At 50.9% G+C, this 20,841-nt stretch overlaps 1 protein-coding gene and 1 pseudogene across 1 annotated transcript; one reads left to right on the top strand and one right to left on the bottom strand.

Annotated features, from left to right (window-relative positions):
- Positions 1-20,841, bottom strand: part of LOC143786226 (uncharacterized) — a 467,324-nt pseudogene that overhangs the window by 44,420 nt on the left and 402,063 nt on the right.
- LOC143785076 (uncharacterized) lies at positions 16,659-18,625 on the top strand. Its single transcript, XM_077273748.1, has 5 exons — positions 16,659-16,693; positions 16,831-17,229; positions 17,520-17,716; positions 17,950-18,046; positions 18,515-18,625. The coding sequence occupies exons 1-5, from the start codon at positions 16,659-16,661 to the stop codon at positions 18,567-18,569; spliced, it is 783 nt and encodes a 260-aa protein (XP_077129863.1). The 3' UTR covers positions 18,570-18,625.

Below are 20,841 nucleotides of genomic sequence, written 5' to 3'. Positions count from 1 at the left end.
CTGCAGTCTTTCTTTTTTCTTTCTCTCCTTCTAATCTTTGAATGGCTCTGTGTTCACCTGTTTGTAATGGATCTTCAGAGTGTAACTGCAGGTTTGAATGATCTCGCCACGAAGGTACAAAATTTGCAAGATTTTGTTGTTCATGCTCCAGTATCTGAGCCGAAAATTCCTTTGCCGGAATTTTTTTCGGGGAATAGATCTGGTTTTCAGAATTTTAGAAATAATTGCAAGTTATTTTTGTCCCTGAAATCTCGCTCTGCCGGGGACCCTGCACAGCAGGTCAGGATTGTGATTTCCTTGCTCCGGGGCGACCCTCAAGACTGGGCTTTCTCATTGACACCAGGGGATCCTGCGTTGCTCAATGTGGATGCGTTTTTTCTGGCCTTGGGGTTGCTTTATGAGGAACCTCATTTGGAGCTTCAGGCAGAAAAAACTTTGATGTCCCTATCTCAGGGGCAAGATGAAGCTGAAATTTACTGCCAAAGATTCCGTAAATGGTCTGTGCTTACTCAGTGGAATGAGTGCGCCCTGGCGGCGACTTTCAGAGAGGGTCTCTCTGATGCCATTAAGGATGTCATGGTGGGGTTCCCTGTGCCTGCGGGTCTGAATGAGTCCATGACAATGGCTATTCAGATCGATAGGCGTCTGCGGGAGCGCAAACCTGTGCACCATCTGGCGGTATCCACTGAGAAGACGCCAGAAAGTATGCAGTGTGATAGAATTCTGTCCAGAAGCGAGCGGCAGAATTTTAGACGGAAAAATGGGTTGTGTTTCTATTGTGGTGATTCTACTCATGTTATATCAGCATGCTCTAAGCGCACTAAAAAACTTGATAAATCTGTTTCCATTGGCACTTTACAGTCTAAATTTATTCTATCTGTGACCCTGATTTGCTCTTTGTCATCCATTACCACGGACGCCTATGTCGACTCTGGCGCCGCCTTGAGTCTTATGGATTGGTCCTTTGCCAGTCGCTGTGGGTATGATTTAGAGCCTTTGGAGACTCCTATTCCTCTGAGGGGGATTGACTCCACCCCATTGGCTAATAATAAACCACAATACTGGACACAAGTAACTATGCGTATTAATCCGGATCACCAGGAGATAATTCGCTTTCTGGTGCTGTATAATCTACATGATAATTTGGTGTTAGGATTGCCATGGCTGCAGTCTCATAACCCAGTCCTCGACTGGAAAGCTATGTCTGTGTTGAGCTGGGGATGTAAGGGGACTCATGGGGACGTACCTTTGGTTTCCATTTCATCATCTATTCCCTCTGAAATTCCTGAGTTCCTGTCTGACTATCGTGACGTCTTTGAAGAACCCAAGCTTGGTTCGCTACCTCCGCACCGAGAGTGCGATTGTGCCATAGATTTAATCCCGGGTAGTAAATACCCAAAGGGTCGTTTGTTTAATCTGTCTGTGCCTGAACATGCTGCTATGCGAGAATATATAAAGGAGTCCTTGGAAAAGGGACATATTCGTCCATCGTCATCTCCCTTAGGAGCCGGTTTTTTCTTTGTGTCAAAAAAAGACGGCTCTTTGAGACCATGTATTGATTATCGGCTTTTGAATAAAATCACGGTTAAGTATCAATACCCATTGCCGTTGCTGACTGATTTGTTTGCTCGCATAAAGGGGGCCAAGTGGTTCTCTAAGATTGATCTCCGTGGGGCGTATAATTTGGTGCGAATCAGGCAGGGGGATGAGTGGAAAACCGCATTTAATACGCCCGAGGGTCACTTTGAGTATTTGGTGATGCCTTTTGGTCTTTCAAATGCCCCTTCAGTCTTCCAGTCCTTTATGCATGATATTTTCCGCGATTATTTGGATAAATTTATGATTGTGTATCTGGATGATATTCTGATTTTTTCGGATGACTGGGACTCTCATGTCCAGCAAGTCAGGAGGGTTTTTCAGGTTTTACGGTCTAATTCTTTGTGTGTGAAGGGTTCTAAGTGTGTCTTTGGGGTTCAGAGGATTTCCTTTTTGGGATATATTTTTTCTCCCTCCTCCATTGAGATGGATCCTGTCAAGGTTCAAGCTATTTGTGATTGGACGCAGCCCTCTTCTCTCAAGAGTCTTCAGAAATTTTTGGGCTTTGCTAACTTTTATCGTCGATTTATTGCTGGTTTTTCGGAGGTCGCTAAGCCATTGACCGATTTGACTAAGCAGGGTGCTGATGTTGCTGATTGGTCTCCTGATGCTGTGGAGGCCTTTCGGGAGCTTAAGCGCCGTTTTTCTTCTGCCCCTGTGTTGCGTCAGCCTGATGTTGCCCTTCCTTTTCAGGTTGAGGTCGACGCTTCTGAGATCGGAGCTGGGGCAGTGTTGTCGCAGAAAAGTCCTGACTGCTCCGTGATGAGGCCTTGTGCCTTCTTCTCCCGTAAATTTTCGCCCGCTGAGCGGAATTATGATGTTGGGAATCGGGAGCTTTTGGCCATGAAGTGGGCTTTTGAAGAGTGGCGCCATTGGCTTGAGGGGGCCAGACATCAGGTGGTGGTATTGACTGACCACAAAAATTTGATTTATCTTGAGACCGCCAGGCGCCTGAATCCTAGACAGGCGCGCTGGTCATTATTTTTCTCTCGGTTTAATTTTGTGGTGTCATACCTACCGGGTTCTAAGAATATTAAGGCGGATGCCCTTTCTAGGAGTTTTGAGCCTGACTCGCCTGGTAACTCTGAGCCCACAGGTATCCTTAAGGATGGAGTGATATTGTCAGCCGTTTCTCCAGACCTGCGGCGGGCCTTGCAGGAGTTTCAGGCGGATAGACCGGATCGTTGTCCACCTGATAAATTGTTTGTTCCTGATGATTGGACCAGTAGAGTCATCTCTGAGGTTCATTCTTCTGCGTTGGCAGGTCATCCTGGAATTTTTGGTACCAGGGATTTGGTGGCAAGGTCCTTCTGGTGGCCTTCCCTGTCACGAGATGTGCGAGGCTTTGTGCAGTCTTGTGACGTTTGTGCTCGGGCCAAGCCTTGTTGTTCTCGGGCTAGTGGATTATTGTTGCCCTTGCCTATTCCTAAGAGGCCTTGGACGCACATCTCGATGGATTTTATTTCAGATCTGCCTGTTTCCCAGAAGATGTCTGTCATCTGGGTGGTGTGTGACCGTTTCTCTAAGATGGTCCATTTGGTTCCCCTGCCCAAGTTGCCTTCTTCTTCCGAGTTGGTTCCTCTGTTTTTTCAAAATGTTGTTCGTTTGCATGGTATTCCTGAGAATATCGTTTCTGACAGAGGAACCCAATTTGTGTCTAGATTTTGGCGGGCATTCTGTGCTAGGATGGGCATAGATTTATCTTTTTCGTCTGCTTTTCATCCTCAGACTAATGGCCAGACCGAGCGGACTAATCAGACCCTGGAGACATATCTGAGGTGTTTTGTGTCTGCCGACCAGGATGATTGGGTTGCTTTTTTGCCATTGGCGGAGTTCGCCCTCAATAATCGGGCCAGCTCTGCCACCTTGGTGTCCCCGTTTTTCTGTAATTCGGGGTTCCATCCTCGATTTTCCTCCGGTCAGGTGGAATCTTCGGATTGTCCTGGAGTGGATGCGGTGGTGGAGAGATTGCATCAGATCTGGGGACAGGTGGTGGACAATTTGAAGTTGTCCCAGGAGAAGACTCAGCTTTTTGCCAACCGTCACCGTCGTGTTGGTCCTCGGCTTTGTGTTGGGGATTTGGTGTGGTTGTCTTCTCGTTTTGTCCCTATGAGGGTCTCTTCTCCTAAGTTTAAGCCTAGGTTCATCGGCCCGTATAAGATATTGGAGATTCTTAACCCTGTTTCCTTCCGTTTGGACCTCCCTGCATCCTTTTCTATTCATAACGTTTTTCATCGGTCGTTATTGCGCAGGTATGAGGTACCGGTTGTGCCTTCCGTTGAGCCTCCTGCTCCGGTGTTGGTTGAGGGTGCGTTGGAGTACGTTGTGGAGAAAATCCTAGACTCCCGTGTTTCCAGACGGAGACTCCAGTATCTGGTCAAGTGGAAGGGATACGGCCAGGAGGATAATTCTTGGGTGACTGCATCTGATGTTCATGCCTCCGATCTGGTTCGTGCCTTTCATAGGGCCCATCCTGATTGCCCTGGTGGTTCTGGTGAGGGTTCGGTGCCCCCTCCTTGAGGGGGGGGTACTGTTGTGAATTTGGATTCTGGGCTCCCCCGGTGGCTACTGGTGGAATTGAAACTTGTGTCATCATCTTCCCTGTTCACCTGTTCCCATCAAGATGTGGGAGTCGCTATATAACCTGGCTTCTCTGTTAGTTGCTTGCCGGTCAACAATGTTATCAGAAGCCTCTCTGTGCTTGTTCCTGCTCCTAGACAACAACTAGATAAGTTGGACTTTTGTCCATGTTTGTTTTTGCATTTTTGGTTCCAGTTCACAGCTGTTGTTTCGTTACTGTGTCTGGAAAGCTCTTGTGATCAGGAATTGCCACTCTGGTATTATGAGTTAATGCCAGAGTCCTAAAGTAATTTCTGGATGGTGTTTTGTTAGGGTTTTCAGCTGACCATGAAAGTGATCTTTCTGTCTTCTGCTATTTAGTAAGTGGACCTCAAATTTGCTAAACCTATTTTCCTGCTGCGTTTGTTATTTCATCTTAATTCACCGCCAATATATGTGGGGGGCCTCTGTCTCCTTTCGGGGTATTTCTCTAGAGGTGAGCTAGGTCTAATATTTCCCTCTGCTAGCATTATTTAGTTCTCCAGCCGGCGCTGGGCATCTAGGGATAAAAAGTAGGACATGCTACCTGGCTACTTCTAGTTGTGCGGTAGGTTTAGTTCATGGTCAGCTCAGTTCCCATCTTCCAAGAGCTTGTACCTATATAGGCTTATGCTATGTTCTCTGGCCATGGAGATCATGACAGAGTATCCAGGAATACAGCAGGAGAATGGCTCCAAACGATGAGATGCTGAGAGAGCCTAAGGCAGCAACAGATCTGGAAGGAGCAGGACCATGAAGCACCATGGCAAGACAAGCCGCTGCATGGGACGTACCATCGACAGATAATGGAGGCGGCTGACATGGAGAAATCCTACCAATGGCTGGAGAAAGCTGGACTCCGAGACAGAGGCACTGATCATAGCGGCAAAAGAGCGAGCACCAAGGACCAGATCCATAGAAGCCGGAATCTACAAGACAAGACCCAAGGTGCAGACTATGCAAAGAAACCTCAGAAATCGTCCAACACACAATGGCAGGATGCGAAATGCAGGAACAGCGTCTACCGAACGCCACAACCAAGGAGCGGGAACTGTATACAGGAACATCTGCACAGCGTATGGGCTAAGTCCAGGTGGGAGACCCCAGAGAAATGGTGGAGAATGAAGGGGCTAAAATCCTGTGGGATCTAAAGATCCAGATGGATAAGCAGGTGTTGGCTAACCAACCAGACGTTGTGATAGTAGACAAGGAGCAGAGGACAGCAATGATAATAGATGAGGCAGCAACATCAGAAAGAAGGAATATGAGAAGCTGGAGAAACACCAGGGCCTCAGAGGAGAACTGGAGAAGGTGTGGAGGCAACAGTGATTCCAGTGGTGATCGTAGCACGTGGAGCAGTGACCCCTAAGAGGAAGGATGGCTGCAACAGATCCCAGGAGCAACATCTGAGCTCTGTCCAGAAAAGCGCAATGCTGGGAACAGCTAAGATCCTGCGCAGAACCCTCAAACTCCCAGGAGGACTCGAGAATGAGGAAGGACAACAAAGACCACCCCCATTTGGGGTGAGAAGGAAAATTCTATCTATCTATCTATATCTCGTATGTACTTGAGTATAAGCCAACACTGGGAAAACTTATTGACTCGAGTATAAGCCTGGGATGTGAAATGCAGCAGCTACTGGTAAATGTCAAAAATAAAAATAGATACCAATAAAAGTAAAATTAATTGAGACATCAGTAGGTTAAGTGTTTTTGAATGTCCATATTAAATCAGGAGCCCCATATAATGCTCCATACAGTTCATGATGGCCCCATAAGATGCTCCATATTAAAATATGCCCCATACAATGCTGCACAAATGTGGATTATGGCCCCATAAGATGCTCCATACAGACATTTGCCCCATATGCTGTTGCTGCGATTAAAAGAATAAAAAAATCGCATACTCACCTCTCAGGCCCTCGGCACTTGCTATATTCACCTGCTCCCCATTCCACCGCCGACCGCCGCTGTGTCTTCCCCATCCTGTGCACTGATGTTCAGGCAGAGGGCGGCGCGCACTAATTGCGTCACCGCACCCTCTGACCTGAGTGTCAGTGTAGAGGAGGCAGCGGCGCCGACGGTGGAACGGGGAGCAGGTGAATATAGCGCACTGCGTTATATCACCTGCTCCTGGCGCGGTCCCTGCACGTCTGTACCCCGGCAGCTTCTTCCTGTAGTGAGCTTTCACATGGTACCCCTCATTACAGTAATGAATATGCGGCTCCACCCCTATGGGAGTGGAGTCGGGTCCATATTCATTACTGTAGTGAGCGGTACCATGTGACCGCTCACTACAGAAACAAGCTGTCGGGGGGGAAAAAAACGTGCAGGGACCGTGCCAGGAGCAGTATTATTACAAAGCTCCGCTCCCCCTCCCCTGCCGACCCTTGGGTATGACTCGAGTATAAGCCGAGAGGGTTACTTTCAGCCAAAAAAAGTGGGCTGAAAATCTCGGCTTATACTCGAGTATATACAGTAATTTCATCTTTTAGATTTTCAAAATTACTTAAAGGACAACTGGCTGATGCCAAGGTTTGTGCACCCTTGGATATATGTGTGCTCAGATAACTTTGACCCAGGTTTCAGACCTTAATTAGCCTGTTAAGGTTATGGCTTCTTCACTATAATTGTTAGGAAAGGCCGATGATGGAAATTTCCCAGCTTTATAAAAACCCAGCCTCCTCTAACCAAAAAACAGCAGCTTTGAATTCTTCTAAGCGGCTGCCTAGCATTCTGAAAAGGAAAATGGTGGAGCCCACAAAGCAGGAGAAGGCTATAAGAAGATAGAAAAGCGTTTCCATGTTGCCTTTTCCTCATTTAGTAATGTAGTTAAAAAATGGCAGTTACCAGAAACAGTGGAGGTCAAGATAAGGTCTGGAAGACCAAGGAAAATTTCATCAAGAGCTGCTCATAGGATTGGTAGAGAAGCAAATCAGAACTCCCACTTGGCTGCAAAAGACCTTCAGAAAGATTGAGCAGACTCTGGAGTTGTGGTACATTGTTCTACTGTTCAGAGACACCTGCACAAATATGACCTTCATGGAAGAGTCATCAGGGGAAAACCTCTCCTGCATCCAATCAATGGAATTCAGCTTTAGAAGTCTGCAAAGAACATCTAAACAAGCCTGATGCATTTTGGAAACAAGTCCTGTGGACCGATGAGGATAAAATAGAACTCTGTGGCCACAATGATAAAAGGTGGAGAAAAAAGGGCACAGAATGTCAGGAAAATAACATCTCGCCAACCATTAAGCATGGGGGAGGATCATTCTTTGCACTGTGTTGCAGCCAATAGCTTGGGGAAAATTTCAAGGGTAGAGTGAAGAATGGATTCAATGAAATTTCAACAAATTCTTGAAAAAAACATCTGTAAAAAAGCTGAAGGTGAAAAGAGGAAGAGGATGGCTGCTACATATGGAGAATGGTCCTAAACACACGTCACAATCCACAATAGACCTGAAAAGGGGCAAACTGAAGGTTTTACAATGGCCCTCACAGTCCCCTGATCTCAGCATCATTGAAAATCTGTGGCGAAACCTCAAAATAGCAGAGGAAGCAAAACGCCCCAGGAATCTCACAGAACTGGAGGAATTCTACAAGGAAGAACGGAGGAAAATCCCTCACACAAGAACTGAAAGACTCGTGTCTGGATACAGAAAGCGTTTACAGGCTGATACTTGTACTAACCATGCAGGGTGCACAAACTTTTTCATCTGCTCATTTTCCTTTTTGTAATTTTTAAAATGTAAACGATGAAAAAAATATATATTTTTATTGCCTAAAACACCAAGGAGAGGCGACATCTGTAACTTTAGGCCTTTTACAGATCATTTCATCTTCAGCTCTCTTCACTGTTCACAATAACAGTGATTCTGACCAGCAGGGGATAAACGGTTACATGCCACTGTAGATGTGAGTGGAGCATAATGTGTGAATTTACAGACTGCAGCTCTGGAGGTGACTGGAGGACAGGTGCCCACAATCAGTCACACCCTGCTAGGAGCAGCACCTGTCTTGTGAGCTCCAGCACTTCCACCAGGAGGCCCAGAGTCTGCCTCTCTTCTCCCCAGGGAGAGGCAGGCTTCCTGGGAGGCCGGCATGGCTTCCCAGGCTTCTGTTCCCCGGTCTGTGCCGGCGGGGGACAGAGAGCAGCAGCAGCAGCAACCGGCCCAAGAGGGACTGAGGAGGTCAGGACGGGTGAAGAAAACCTTACTCACCTACTCCAACCCTGAGACGGCTCATCGTCCGCCCAGAGAGGGAGACAGGGGCACCCCAGGCCCCAGGAAGGAGAGCCCAGGAACATCCTGGGGGGAGAGGAGCTCCGGCGAGTCCACGAGTACCTTCTCCTCCTGAGTGGTCGCCATGCTACGTGAGTACGAGGACGCCGGCAAAGCACTGACCGGGCTGAAGGAGAAGCTGCAGGAGGCACGGATCCTGAACACCCGAGCCTCTAGCAAGGAGAAACCCGTGACCTCCCAGAGGTTGAGAGCCCTCAGAGATGAGGTGGCCCGGTTAGTGCTCCTCCGGGAGGGGATTGAGAAAAGCGCAGGTCCCTTCCTGGAGAGGTTTAAGAACCAGCGGCGGTTCTCAGAAATGAAGGGGTTAAATACCTCAGGAGAGCCGCCAGCCGGCGTCCTAAGCGACGAGGAGGAGGACGACGACGTGGCTGTGACTGGAGTCCTACAAGCTGGAACCAGCCGGGAGAGTGAGTCGCAGAGCCGACAACAGGGAAGCGGCCTCCCGGCACGGCAGAGGACTCCGACAGCACAGGCTGGAGTGTCAGCGAAGGAAGAGGAGGAGGGCGGTCTGCTACAGGAGATCCGACAGCTGGAGTCTCCAGTGAACCTGGACCGCTTCTCCTTTGGTGAGGACGAGCCAGCAGAGGAAACAAAGAAGAGGAAGAAGAAAACGAAGGAGACCGCACGGGAGGTGGTGAGTTACAGATATGTACTGATGGATGATGTTACACCTACCACCTCCTGTGTAAACCCCACCAAACCTAAAGGCACGGGCTCTGCAGTGGGTCCGGGGCAAAGGCAAGGTGGGGAGAGGAGGAGGACGTCCGGCGGTGCTGCCGTCTGTGCGGGGAACAGTGCAGGGGGCGAGGCTGTGGAGGTACTCACGGCGCCGGACATAGGGGACCCCGAGGAGTTTCCCTCTCTGCCCTCTGCGGCTAAGCCGGTTATCACCGGGGCTGAGGGGGGCGAGGGGGATGTCCACGCCGTTGCGAGAGGGGGACGGTGTGGGCAGACTCCATCCCTGCTCACTACGGCTGAGCCGGCCGACGCCGGGGCTGTGGGGGGCAGGTCCGAGGAACATGGTGCGGCGAAAGGAGGGCGCACTGTTGTGACAGGGGCGCAGTGCGCCTCAACAGAGAAGAGGCATGCGGCTGCGATAGGGGAGCAAGTCCAAAAAGAAAAAAAAAAGCAGGAAAAATCATCTGCAGGGAACACTGGGCGGCCTGCTGCGACAGGAGGACAGAGTGCTCCAGCACCCAAACGTGATATCAGGACCCCGAAGTCTATGGGTGCGGGGCAGGCGGTGCCCCCCAACAAGCAGCGGGCCCTGACTAATAATAAAATACAAACTGCTGCAGTAGGGGGGCAAGGCGCTCCAGAGACACACACCAATCAAGGGAAACCGGGTGTGGTGCTGCACCCCTCCCCCGGTCCAGCAGGTGTGAGTGCAGAGAAGCCAGACACAAGTGAGGAAGGAATGGATGTTACTGTGGAAGGTGCAGAGAACACTGAAAAAAATGGTGGTGAGAATACTGGTAATAAAGTGATGGGAAGTGTTGGCAATGGTAACGGGAATGATGGGAGTAGTGGTGGAGTGAATGGTGGGAGTAGTGGTGGAGTGAATGGTGGGAGTAGTGGTGGAGTGAATGATGGGAGTAGTGGTGGAGTGAATGATGGGAGTAGTGGTGGAGTGAATGAGGAGAGCATTACTGGTGTTGGTGGAGGGGAAGCAGGTAGTGGTCCCGCTGCCCCCCCAGCGGTGGCGGGGGCTTCAGCCCCAAGCTATTCAGGAGCTGTCACTGCTGGGGGTAGTAGTGCGTCCTTGTCTGGTGACCCTGAGAATGGTGACTTGCAACAGCGCTTCCTGGACGCCCTGAGGAGAGGGGAGAGTTCCATCAATGTAGAGGGGAGGGAGGTTGATCTGTCTTTCTGGATAGAGAGACACGGTCTTTCCGCCTTCCGAGACAGAGGGGCAGAGACTGTCTGGTCTCTGCCGACACCGGGGCAGAGGAGTAACCGTAGGAACGTGGCCCGTCTCCAGTGGGTAAGCAAGGATGCCTGTCCTGATCGGTCAAAGGTTGCTGAGCTCCTGCTGGGGATGGGCTTCGTGGCATATGACATCTTTGCCTTGATCCATCCCTATGGGACCTCCTACTTCGATGTCAGCTTCGTGAGACCTGAGGGCCTTGAGCTTTTCTGGTCTCGCCATGAGCTGGCTCGGGGCCGCCCCGAATGGCAGGGTTTCCACACTGTGGCAATATCCCGCCAGAACTCGGTCAGGAAGGTGACCGTTTTGACCAGTAACGAGTCACTTTCCTGTGTCGACATCTCCACATGGGTGGGACGATACGGTGACATCGTCGGTATTCCCGAGAAGACCCTCGATGAGCATGGTATCTGGTCAGGAGCCTGGACCTTCATGGTGAAATTGAGGGTTTCAGGAAACACCGTTACCCATATCCCTTCCTCAACATTTTTGGGGAGGGACAGGATCTTGATTTTCTATCGGGGGCAGCCTAAGGTCTGTCACAGGTGCGGCAGCCCCACACACTTCAGTGCGCAGTGTACCACCCAGAAATGCGCACTGTGTGGGGACCTCGGCCATCTTGCTGCTACCTGTGGCAGGATTAGGTGTAACTTGTGTGGTGACCTCGGTCACCCGTTCAGTCGCTGTCCGCGTTCCTTTGCCAATGCGGTCCTGAAAGCGGCGAGTGCGGGACAGGCGAAAGCCGGGACTAATCTCGCCGGTGAAGGGACCAGTAGAGGCAGAGGAGGCAGGGAACCGGTGAGGAGCAGGCTGCCGCCATCCAATATCAGGCGGCAGGAGCAGCGCCATGGGAACAGGGGGCAGGGAGTAATGACCCTAAACTCTGACCCGGGTGCTTCACTTGCAGCTGAGGATCCTAAAGACGGCGAATTGAGCGAGGAAGTCAAGAGACTTGAAAGGGAGGAGCAAAAGGACGCCATGTCTGCCCAGGAACCTTCATCCGGTGACAGTCTGGATGAGGGAGATGGGGAGTGGTCACAGCAAAAGAAAAAGGGTAACAGGAAAACAACTAAGGATAAGAGGGGGTCCGGGCCTCGAGCCTCCTCCTTGGAGTGCGACCCCTCTGACTCCGTAGGCCTGAACCAGGTGCCATTGGAAGGTCCAGCCGCCCCCCCTCTGGTGGATCTCTCTAACCGGTTCCGGGCCCTCCAGGACTCCCCTCCAGAGGGGGGCGATGGGGACCCGGGGCCGGAGGTTGCGGACAAGGTTGTTGGGGCTCAGGAGGTCGCTGGGTCTTCTTCTCAGGGGGCAAATACAAAGCCTTCTGGGGGGGGGACTACCTCAGGACCACCAGACAAGGGCCAGAGTGTATGTAAGGAGAGAATGGATGAGTCTGTTTGTCTTAAGCGCACTAAAAACTCATCATTGTCAGAGGAAGAGGGTGAAACTGTTGGGGGTGGGAAGAAAAAGGCTATCTAATTCAATCAATCATGATGGCGGCACCCACCCCATTGACGCTGGCAACCATTAATGTTGCCAGCATAAAGTCAGATGTGGCAAGGTACACGGCCTTTCATTTTCTCGGCCAACTTGACGCCGACATTTTGTTTTTGCAGGAGACCAGGTTGACCGACCTATCAACCATGCATAAAGCAAGGCGGGAGTGGAGGCACGGGCCCTCCTACTGGTCTCTTGCGGCCGAGCCGTATAGTGGGGTGGCGGTCCTTTTTAAGACCGCAGCGGTTGAATGCAGACGATTGATCGAGTTAGAAATGGGGAGATGCTTGATCCTAGATGTCTCCATTGGGGGACAGGAGCTTCGGCTCATTAACATCTACGGTCCCCAGTCCAAGTGGGACCGCAAGTGTCTCTTCATGAAGATCAAACCTTTCTTATTTTCAAGTCGGCAGGTGGTCTTTGGAGGGGATTTCAACAACGTCACGAGACCCTGTGATAGAGGAGGTTCCGGAGACCGGCTGGCTTACGATTGCGTCGCGCTAAATAGGATAGTAAGTGAGGCACGCCTGGTGGATGTCCACATCCGGCACAACACAGGCCACGCGGGGTTCACCTTTTTTAGAGGTAGTCAGTGCAGGTCTAGGTTAGACAGGTTTTATTTGAAGGAGGATGCCGTCTCCTCGCCGTTGTCGGTTGTGGAGGTGGAGTTCTCCGATCACTGTTTGATTATGTTTTCTCTGAGCGTTACAGAGACTCCTCGAATGGGAAGAGGTTATTGGAAGCTGAATTCGTCACTCCTTGAGGAAGAAGCTGTAAGACGGTCCTTTGAGGAATTTCTTCGAGCCAGGTACCGCTGCTGGGCCTAAGTAACACTAAGTCTGAGTGGTGGGAGATGTTCAAACATCGGGTGGCGAGATTCTTCCGGCAACTCTCGAACCTCAGAAGCCTGAACAGGGATCGCCTGTATCAGAGCCTGAGGAGGAAACTCGAGCAACTTGTCTCGACTGGGGGTAGCCGCGAGGCGATCTCCAGTGTGAAATCCTTGCTAAAGAGGTGTCAGTACGATAGGCACGCATCTTTGGTTTTTGAGAGGGATTACGGGAAGTACTACTCGCCCGACCCTTACAGAAGCTGCAAGATGTCAGTGAATAGTAAGATAGTGACCGGGCTGATGGACAGTACGGGATCCCTGAGAAGGTCCAGATCAGGGATCTTGGAGGTCGTCAGTTCATACTACTCGCACCTCTTGGGGAGGAAGGAAGTGGATCGTGACAGGATGTCGGCTTTCCTGGCTGAAGCTGTTCCTGAGCCAGGGGCTGACCTCTCGCTGGGCGGTTTGGCAGAAGCGATCAAAGAAGAGGAAGTGAGACTGGCGATCGATGGGCTCTGGCCCAAAAAATCGCCAGGTCCGGATGGCTTAACATCCGAGTTCTTTAAGACCTTTAGGGACTCCTTGGTCCCCCTCTTGACTCAGGTGTTTAATGAGTGTCTCTCCTCGGGCACTCTGCCGAGATCATTAAGGAGGTCGGCTTTGATCATTTTGTCAAAGGGTAAGGATCCGTCACGCATTGAGAATTGGCGTCCCATATCACTTCTCAATGTGGATAGGAAGGTTTTGGCTAAGATACTCTTCAATAGGCTGGTAAAGTTTGCACCGCGGCTCCTTTCGGAGGCCCAGCACTGTTGCGTTCCTGGCCGTAGCACTTTCAGTGCTGTTCTGGGTGTCCGAGAGGCCGTGGAGCAAGGCAGGGCGGGCCTTTGGAAGGGGTTCTTGCTGACCCTGGATCAGGCAAAAGCCTTTGATCGGGTCGACCACGAGTACCTCTGGTCCACTCTTTTGAGGTATGGTCTGCCTGGAGGGTTTGTGGACTGGCTTAAGACCTTGTACACAGGGGCTGAGACTTTCCCTCTGGTAAACGGGTGGATTGGACAACCTTTCGGGGTGGGATCTGGTGTCCGCCAGGGCTGCCCTCTTAGTCCTTTGCTTTACGCGTTTGCGATCGATCCCTTCCTCAGAAGGGTTGATTGTGGACCGTTGGCGGGGGTGAGGATGGGCGGGTTGGCGCCAGAGGCTATCCTGAGGGTAGTGGCCTACGCGGACGACGTTACTGTCTTTGTTTCTTCGCAAGAGGAGGCGATGGTGGTGATGTCAGAAGTGGAGAGCTACTCGGAGGCATCCGGGTCCAAGGTCAACCAGGACAAGTGTGAGAGTCTCTGGCTGGGAGGCGGGGATCCCACGTTTGATCTTCCGGACACCCTCCCCGAACCCCAAGAACATGCCAAAGTCCTAGGCATCGAATTTGGCCAGGGTGATTACCCCACGAAAAACTGGGAAGGCAGAATCAAGGGTGTCGCCCAAAAAGTGGACCAATGGAAGGGTTGGTCTTTGACCCTGAGGGAAAGGGTTGACCTGTGCAGGGCTTTCCTGCTCCCCTTGTTAATCTACCTGGGCAGCGTCTGTGTCTTGCCGGAGCCTCTCTGGACACGGGTCTACAGTCTGTTCTTCCAGATGTTATGGGGGAATAGACTAAACCTAGTCAAACGGGAGGTCACTTATCGCACGAGGAGACTAGGGGGGTTGAATATGGTGAACCCCGTGGTGTTTCTAGTGAACACCTTTTTGAAAGTTAATGTGGCAAACCTCTGGAAAGAGAGGGCTCCTCCGTGGGTATTCTCCTGCAAAGGATGGTTTCAGCCTTTCTTCCAGGAATGGGAGACAGGGGGAAGATTGAAGGATCTTCGCACACCGCACGGGCATCTCCCGGCTTATGTTACCCCGGTTCTGAAGATGATGCGCCGGTGGGGTCTGGGAATGTGGGAAGTGAGGTCCCTCCCGAGGAAACTCCTCGACATGCGGGTCTTGCTTTCGCATTTTCAGAGACCATTGGTCCTCAGGGACTGCCCGAGTCGGGATCTAGAGGTTGGGTTAAGTTTGTTAAATTCTAGTAGGATCCCCAAGAAGTATTGGGACTTGACTTGGCGCTGCTTCCAAGGTAAGTTGTATGTGAGGGACAATTTGAAGCACAGGAGCTCCGTGGACAGGAATTGTCCCCGTGAGGATTGCGCTACCATGCTGGAAAGCATGGAGCACTTCCTGCTTCATTGTCCCTTTAATACAGAGGTGTACAACAGGGTGGGTGCTTCCATTGGTTGGCCGCGGCTGGCCACTCTGTCCTATGCCGAGTGGGCCTATGGAGCGTTCAGAGACCTCGGGAGAAGGGACCGAGCCACTTTATTCTTAGTCAGCGCAGTGGTCAGGTACTTCACGTGGAACGCACGAGTTTTAGTTACGACGCAGAGTAAAATCCTCCGTGTAGATGAAGTTGGTAGCAGCATCCTAGGTGCCCTGGTGAAGGTGCGTTCTCTGGAGTGCGAAAGACTGGGTGCCCGGAGGGCGGCCCATCTCTGGAGGGGTTTCTCCTTCGGGGTGCCTTAGTCCGTTAGCGCTCCTATATCCTGGTGGTGGGCTGATGTCTTTACACCCTAGGTTTTTGTTTTGTATTTCTGTTCCCTGAATAGAAGGTTTGCAGGCATCGAACTTGAGCCTTGGGTGGCGAGTATGTAGGTTGTGTTCTGTGATGTTGGTTTATGTATATGTTGTATATAGTGTATTGTATATAGTGTGTATAATAGAGGGTCTTAGTTAGGTTGGGCGGGGGGATTGGGGGGTTCAACGGCGGTGATAAGAGACTGATCTGGCCTGGCCCAGGCCCCGCCTGGGGAAAAACTTTGGGGCCTGATCCTAGCTCGGATAATTCCTGAACTTTGTGGCCAGAGCTGGATCAGGGGTGGCGGGATAGTTAGAGTAGCTGTGTGTATATATATATATTAAAAAAGAAAAAAAATAGTAAAAAGAGAAAAAAAAAAAAAAAAAATGTGTTAATGTTAATGTTGTACACTGTATTGTATTTAGGTTTGTTGTGGGGTGAATGTGGTGGTGTAAGGGGGTGGCTGTAAGGTGAGGCAGTGGGACCGGTAGGGTTGTGTTGTGTTTGCGGTGTTGTATAATGTTTGGTTTAGTATAATGTGTTTATAGTGTATATATTGTATATAATATTGTATATAGCACGGTGTGAATGTAGTTGGGGTTGTATATAGTAGTATGAATGAAGCTGGGCCGGGGGTCTTATATGATTTTATACTATTTATTATGTAAAATTTTTACAGGGGTCATGAACTTTCTCCATTTTGGTTTCATTTCTGGTTTATTTCTTTGTGATTTTTGTCGTTTGTTGTCGTCTGATTGGAGCTTTGTTCTTATGTTTTGTTCTGTTGTGTTTTATTTGTACTGTATCTTGGTTATTGTCATGTAAAGTATTTTTATTTTATTTAATAAAAGACCTGGAGTATATGCATATTTTCAGTGGATGCAGCTCTGGAGGTGGCTGGAGTATATGAATATTATCTGTGGATGCAGCCCTGGAGGTGGCTGGAGTATATGAATATTTTCTGTGGATGCAGCTCCGGAGGTGGCTGGAGTATATGAATATTATCTGTGGATGCAGCTCTGGTGACTGGAGTATATGAATATTTTCTGTGGATGCAGCTCTGGTGGTGGCTGGAGTATATGAATAATTTCTGTGGATGCAGCTCCGGAGGTGACTGGAGTGTGTGCTGCTCTGGGGGGACTGCAGGTTTTTCTGTAGAGCAGACTCCCCTCGGCAGGAGACTTCCTCGCAGGAGCCGCCCTGGAGAAGTGGGACCGTGTCACCTGCACGCAGCCCTTCAACAAGCAGGAGCAGTTCGGTCTGTCGTTCATCCGCGTCCTCTCCACCCCGGATGAAGAGGATGAGGAGCGGCTCGAAGGCTCTGGGGTACGTCGTGTGGTGTAGGAAGGACGACCCGGCTACTTCCCTCATTAATGACATCATGGAACTACATCTCCCAGCATGCCTTTTGTTTCCAGAGGGGCTGACACATCTGACCCCGGATGATGGATCTCCCTCCGTAGGAGGAGACTGAATCCTCTGCAGGGGACTGTAGATCCTCCGTCCCCCTCCGTTGTGCTCTCAGCAGCGGCCCCCCTCCGTTGTGCTCTCGGCAGCGGCCCCCCTCCGTTGTGCTCTCGGCGGCGGCCCCCCTCCGCTGTGCTCTCGGCAGCGGCCCCCCTCCGTTGTGCTCTCGGCAGCGGCCCCCCTCCGTTGTGCTCTCGGCAGCGGCCACCCTCCGTTGTGCTCTCGGCAGCGGCCACCCTCCGTTGTGCTCTCGGCAGCGCTGCCGTTAGTCGAGCTCCAGGCCGTCTGTTACCCATCACTGCTCTTTTTCCCTTACAGGGCGGCCGCTCCTGTCCAGTCTCTCCCCTACACTCCGGAGAGCAGCCCACCCTGGACGCTCAGGACCCCGAGGCCCGGTACGTACCCGCTGGGCGCATTCTCACCCGCTCCTGGGATCTCGCGGTCTATGGGTGCAGTCAGCAGCGTCCCTTCTGGTGCTCTGTCCCTCCACCATTCTTTACACTGTAGCTCTTCTACAGTGTTGTACAGCCGGACTCATTGATCTCAGGTTCGTTGCTTTGCTGGAGAGGGCGGTTACTGCACCTTTGGTCTGAGCTCTGATTAATCTCAGCCACCTGCGAGCTGTTATTTCTGGGGGTCCTGGGATTTAATCCTCTGCCCCCTCATGTCGTGTCTGTACCTGTAGGAGTCAGAAGCTGCGAGACAAGCTGCAGAGCGTGGCCTCCCCTCCCCCGGCCTCCATGAGCCGCTCCGCGCGCATGCTTCTGCTGTCTGCAGCCAAGTCCCGAAAACGCCGCCCTCCAATTACTGCCGTTCCGAGCCCCTCCATCCCGCCATGTGGGGACCGTGGCAGCCAGCAGGGGGACAGCCCGGTGTCCTCCGGTAAGTATCCGCCTGTGGAGGACTGACATCTGGGGGATCAGTGGGACCCCCACAACACCTTTCTGGCACATTAGATCAGAAGGGAACGGCCCCTTTAAATTCAGACATTTTTGCAAACTTCTGTTTCCCCGCTGCAGTGACCCCATCACAGCTCCCACCTCCCGGCTTTTATACAGGGGTCTGCCCGATCATTTACGTTACCGTAACCCTCCATTTTCTGGCTGCTCCCGCAGGATCTTGTCCCGAGACCCCCATGACGAGACTCCACCCATCAAAGAAGGAACACGAGACCCCTAATTGCCGACTGAAAATGGAGGAGGCCCGAAGAAGGTAGGACGTCTCCAGAGACCCCTAGGGCTCTAACACCCCCAATGTGACAAGCTCCTAAAGGGGTCTCCATCCACAGCACGTCACCTCCCCGGCCCCCCGTACTGTCCGGGTGTTCACACATCAGTCATAGGACGTAATTCATGGCTTCCCCCATAGCTCTGTTCTGACGGAGAATCTCGGGATCTTTGGGGGTCCGGGCGATTAGGGGCTGATTACAATATGGAGAGAACTTGCTCCCTTGGCACCTTTCAGTGTTGAAAGACCCCTTGCAGGAGGATCCAGCACCTGGCTGCCCCCGTCCCTCGCCTTCTGATGCTGCACAGCTCCAGGGGTTACACTGCGCTGTGCCCGCCTCCGGGGGTCCTCACTGCTGACCGCAGGCACATTGCAGCACGAGGCGGGGGGCTGCTCCGCTCACAGGGAGCCGTGTGACCGTTACTAACAAGCTGATAATGTCTCCTTTATCAGGAAGAGAGCGCAGACTCGTACCAGCGAGAGACACCGGACACCAAGGAGAGCGTGACAGTCCGAGCACCGCGCAGCGCTCCCCCGAGACCGACACGTGTCCGATCTGTGCAGGTGAGAACGGGGGGCACATGTCCATTATATGGTTATTACAGGCCACGTCTCCCCCTATACACATCAGTGTGGATTATACGTCTGATGACACATTATATATCTGTTCTCAGAACACTTTCTCCCCGCTCAGCTCCTGCTCCACGCTGCCTCCTGTACGGGGGGGGCACATGTCCATTATATGGTTATTACAGGCCACGTCTCCCCTCTATATACATCAGTGTGGATTATACGTCTGATGACACATTATATATCTGTTCTCAGGACACTTTCCCCCCCGCTCAGCTCCTGCTCCACGCTGCCTCCTGTACGGGGGGCACATGTCCATTATATGGTTATTACAGGCCACGTCTCCCCCTCTATACACATCAGTGCGGATTATACGTCTGATGACACATTATATATCTGTTCTCAGGACACTTTCCCCCCGCTCAGCTCCTGCTCCACGCTGCCTCCTGTACGGGGGGCACATGTCCATTATATGGTTATTACAGGTCACGTCTCCCCCTCTATACACATCAGTGCGGATTATACGTCTGATGACACATTATATATCTGTTCTCAGGACACTTTCCCCCCGCTCAGCTCCTGCTCCACGCCGCCTCCTGTACGGGGGGCACATGTCCATTATATGGTTATTACAGGTCGCATCCCCCTCTATACACATCAGTGCGGATTATACGTCTGATGACACATTATATATCTGTTCTCAGGACACTTTCCCCCCGCTCAGCTCCTGCTCCACGCCGCTTCCTGTACGGGGGGCACATGTCCATTATATGGTTATTACAGGCCACGTCTCCCTCTATACACATCAGTGCGGATTATACGTCTGATGACACATTATATATCTGTTCTCAGGACACTTCCCCCCCGCTCAGCTCCTGCTCCACGCCGGAGGTGAGTGTTTCTCCGCACTCCTGACTCTGTATCTTCTGTTGCTTCTTGGTTTGCTTGTCTGCCTTTTATCCTTCATACTCTGCGGTCCTGGCCCTTGCTGATCCATGTTCCTTTCTGTCACTCTGACCTACGGCTTAGTGATTCCATCTCTCCAGAAACAGTGGTAGATAAGAAAAAGGGGAATGAGGAAGAGAAACGTGAAAAGGCCTATTTATTTTGTAAGCTACACACAATATTGAATCTCAGTAGGAAGGAAAAGACCAGAAGGTGAATCTGAGACAGGAACGAGCAATACTTCTTTCTCCGATTCTAGTTAAAATGGTCATTGATTAAAATCTTTGGGTTTTTCAGACGGTCAGCGATTCTATCAAGATTCTAAGACCTTATTTTCAGTAATCTGTTTCCCAGACATCGACCTAATATAAGAAATAGGAAGGACTGGTGGCGCTGATGTGGCTAATAAGCCCAATGTTTAAGCACATAATTATTTTTGGATCTTTTATTGATAACAATTCTATAATATAATTCAGCTCCTAATATAATTCACCCCCATAGGCAGCTTCTATAGTATAATGCAACCTCATAGGCAGCCTCTATAGCATAATGCACCCGCCATAGGCAGACTCTAAAGTGTAATGCACCCCCCGTAGTCAGACTCCATAGTATAATGCACCCCCCGTAGGCAGACTCTATAGTATAATGTACCTCCCATAAGGAGACTATAGTATAATGCAGCCCCTAATATAATGCACCCCCATAGGCACCCTCTATAGCATAATGCACCCGCCATAGGCAGCCTCTATAGGCAGACTCTATAGTATAATGCACCCCCATAGGCCGACTCAGTAGTATAATGCATCCCCCATAGGCAGACTCTATAGTATAATGCAGACTCTATAGTGTAAGGCAGCCCCTAATATAATGCCCCCCCCCCCATAGGCAGCCTCTATAGTATAATGTAGGCCCATAGGCAGCCTCTATAGTATAATGCACCCCCACAGGCAGCCTTTATAGTATAATGCAGCCCCAAACGCAGCCTTTATAGTATAATGCATCCCATAGGCAGCCTCTATAATATAATGCACCGCCACAGGCAGCCTCTATAGTATAATTCAGCCCCTAATATAATGCACCTCCAAAGGCAGCTTCTATAATATAATGCACCCCCTAGTATAATGTAATATAATGCTCCCCCATAGGCAGCCTCTATAGTATAACGCAGCCTCTATAGTATAATGCAGCCCCTAATATAATGCACCCCCATAGGCAGCCTCTATAGTGTAATGCAGCCCCTAATATAATGCACCCCCATAGGCAGC

This window comes from Ranitomeya variabilis, chromosome 7 (genome assembly GCF_051348905.1).
Source record: "Ranitomeya variabilis isolate aRanVar5 chromosome 7, aRanVar5.hap1, whole genome shotgun sequence".
In the NCBI taxonomy this organism is placed as follows: domain Eukaryota; kingdom Metazoa; phylum Chordata; class Amphibia; order Anura; family Dendrobatidae; genus Ranitomeya; species Ranitomeya variabilis.
The sequence above is the reverse complement of the archived record's forward strand: the minus strand, read 5'-3'. Positions and strand labels throughout refer to the sequence as shown.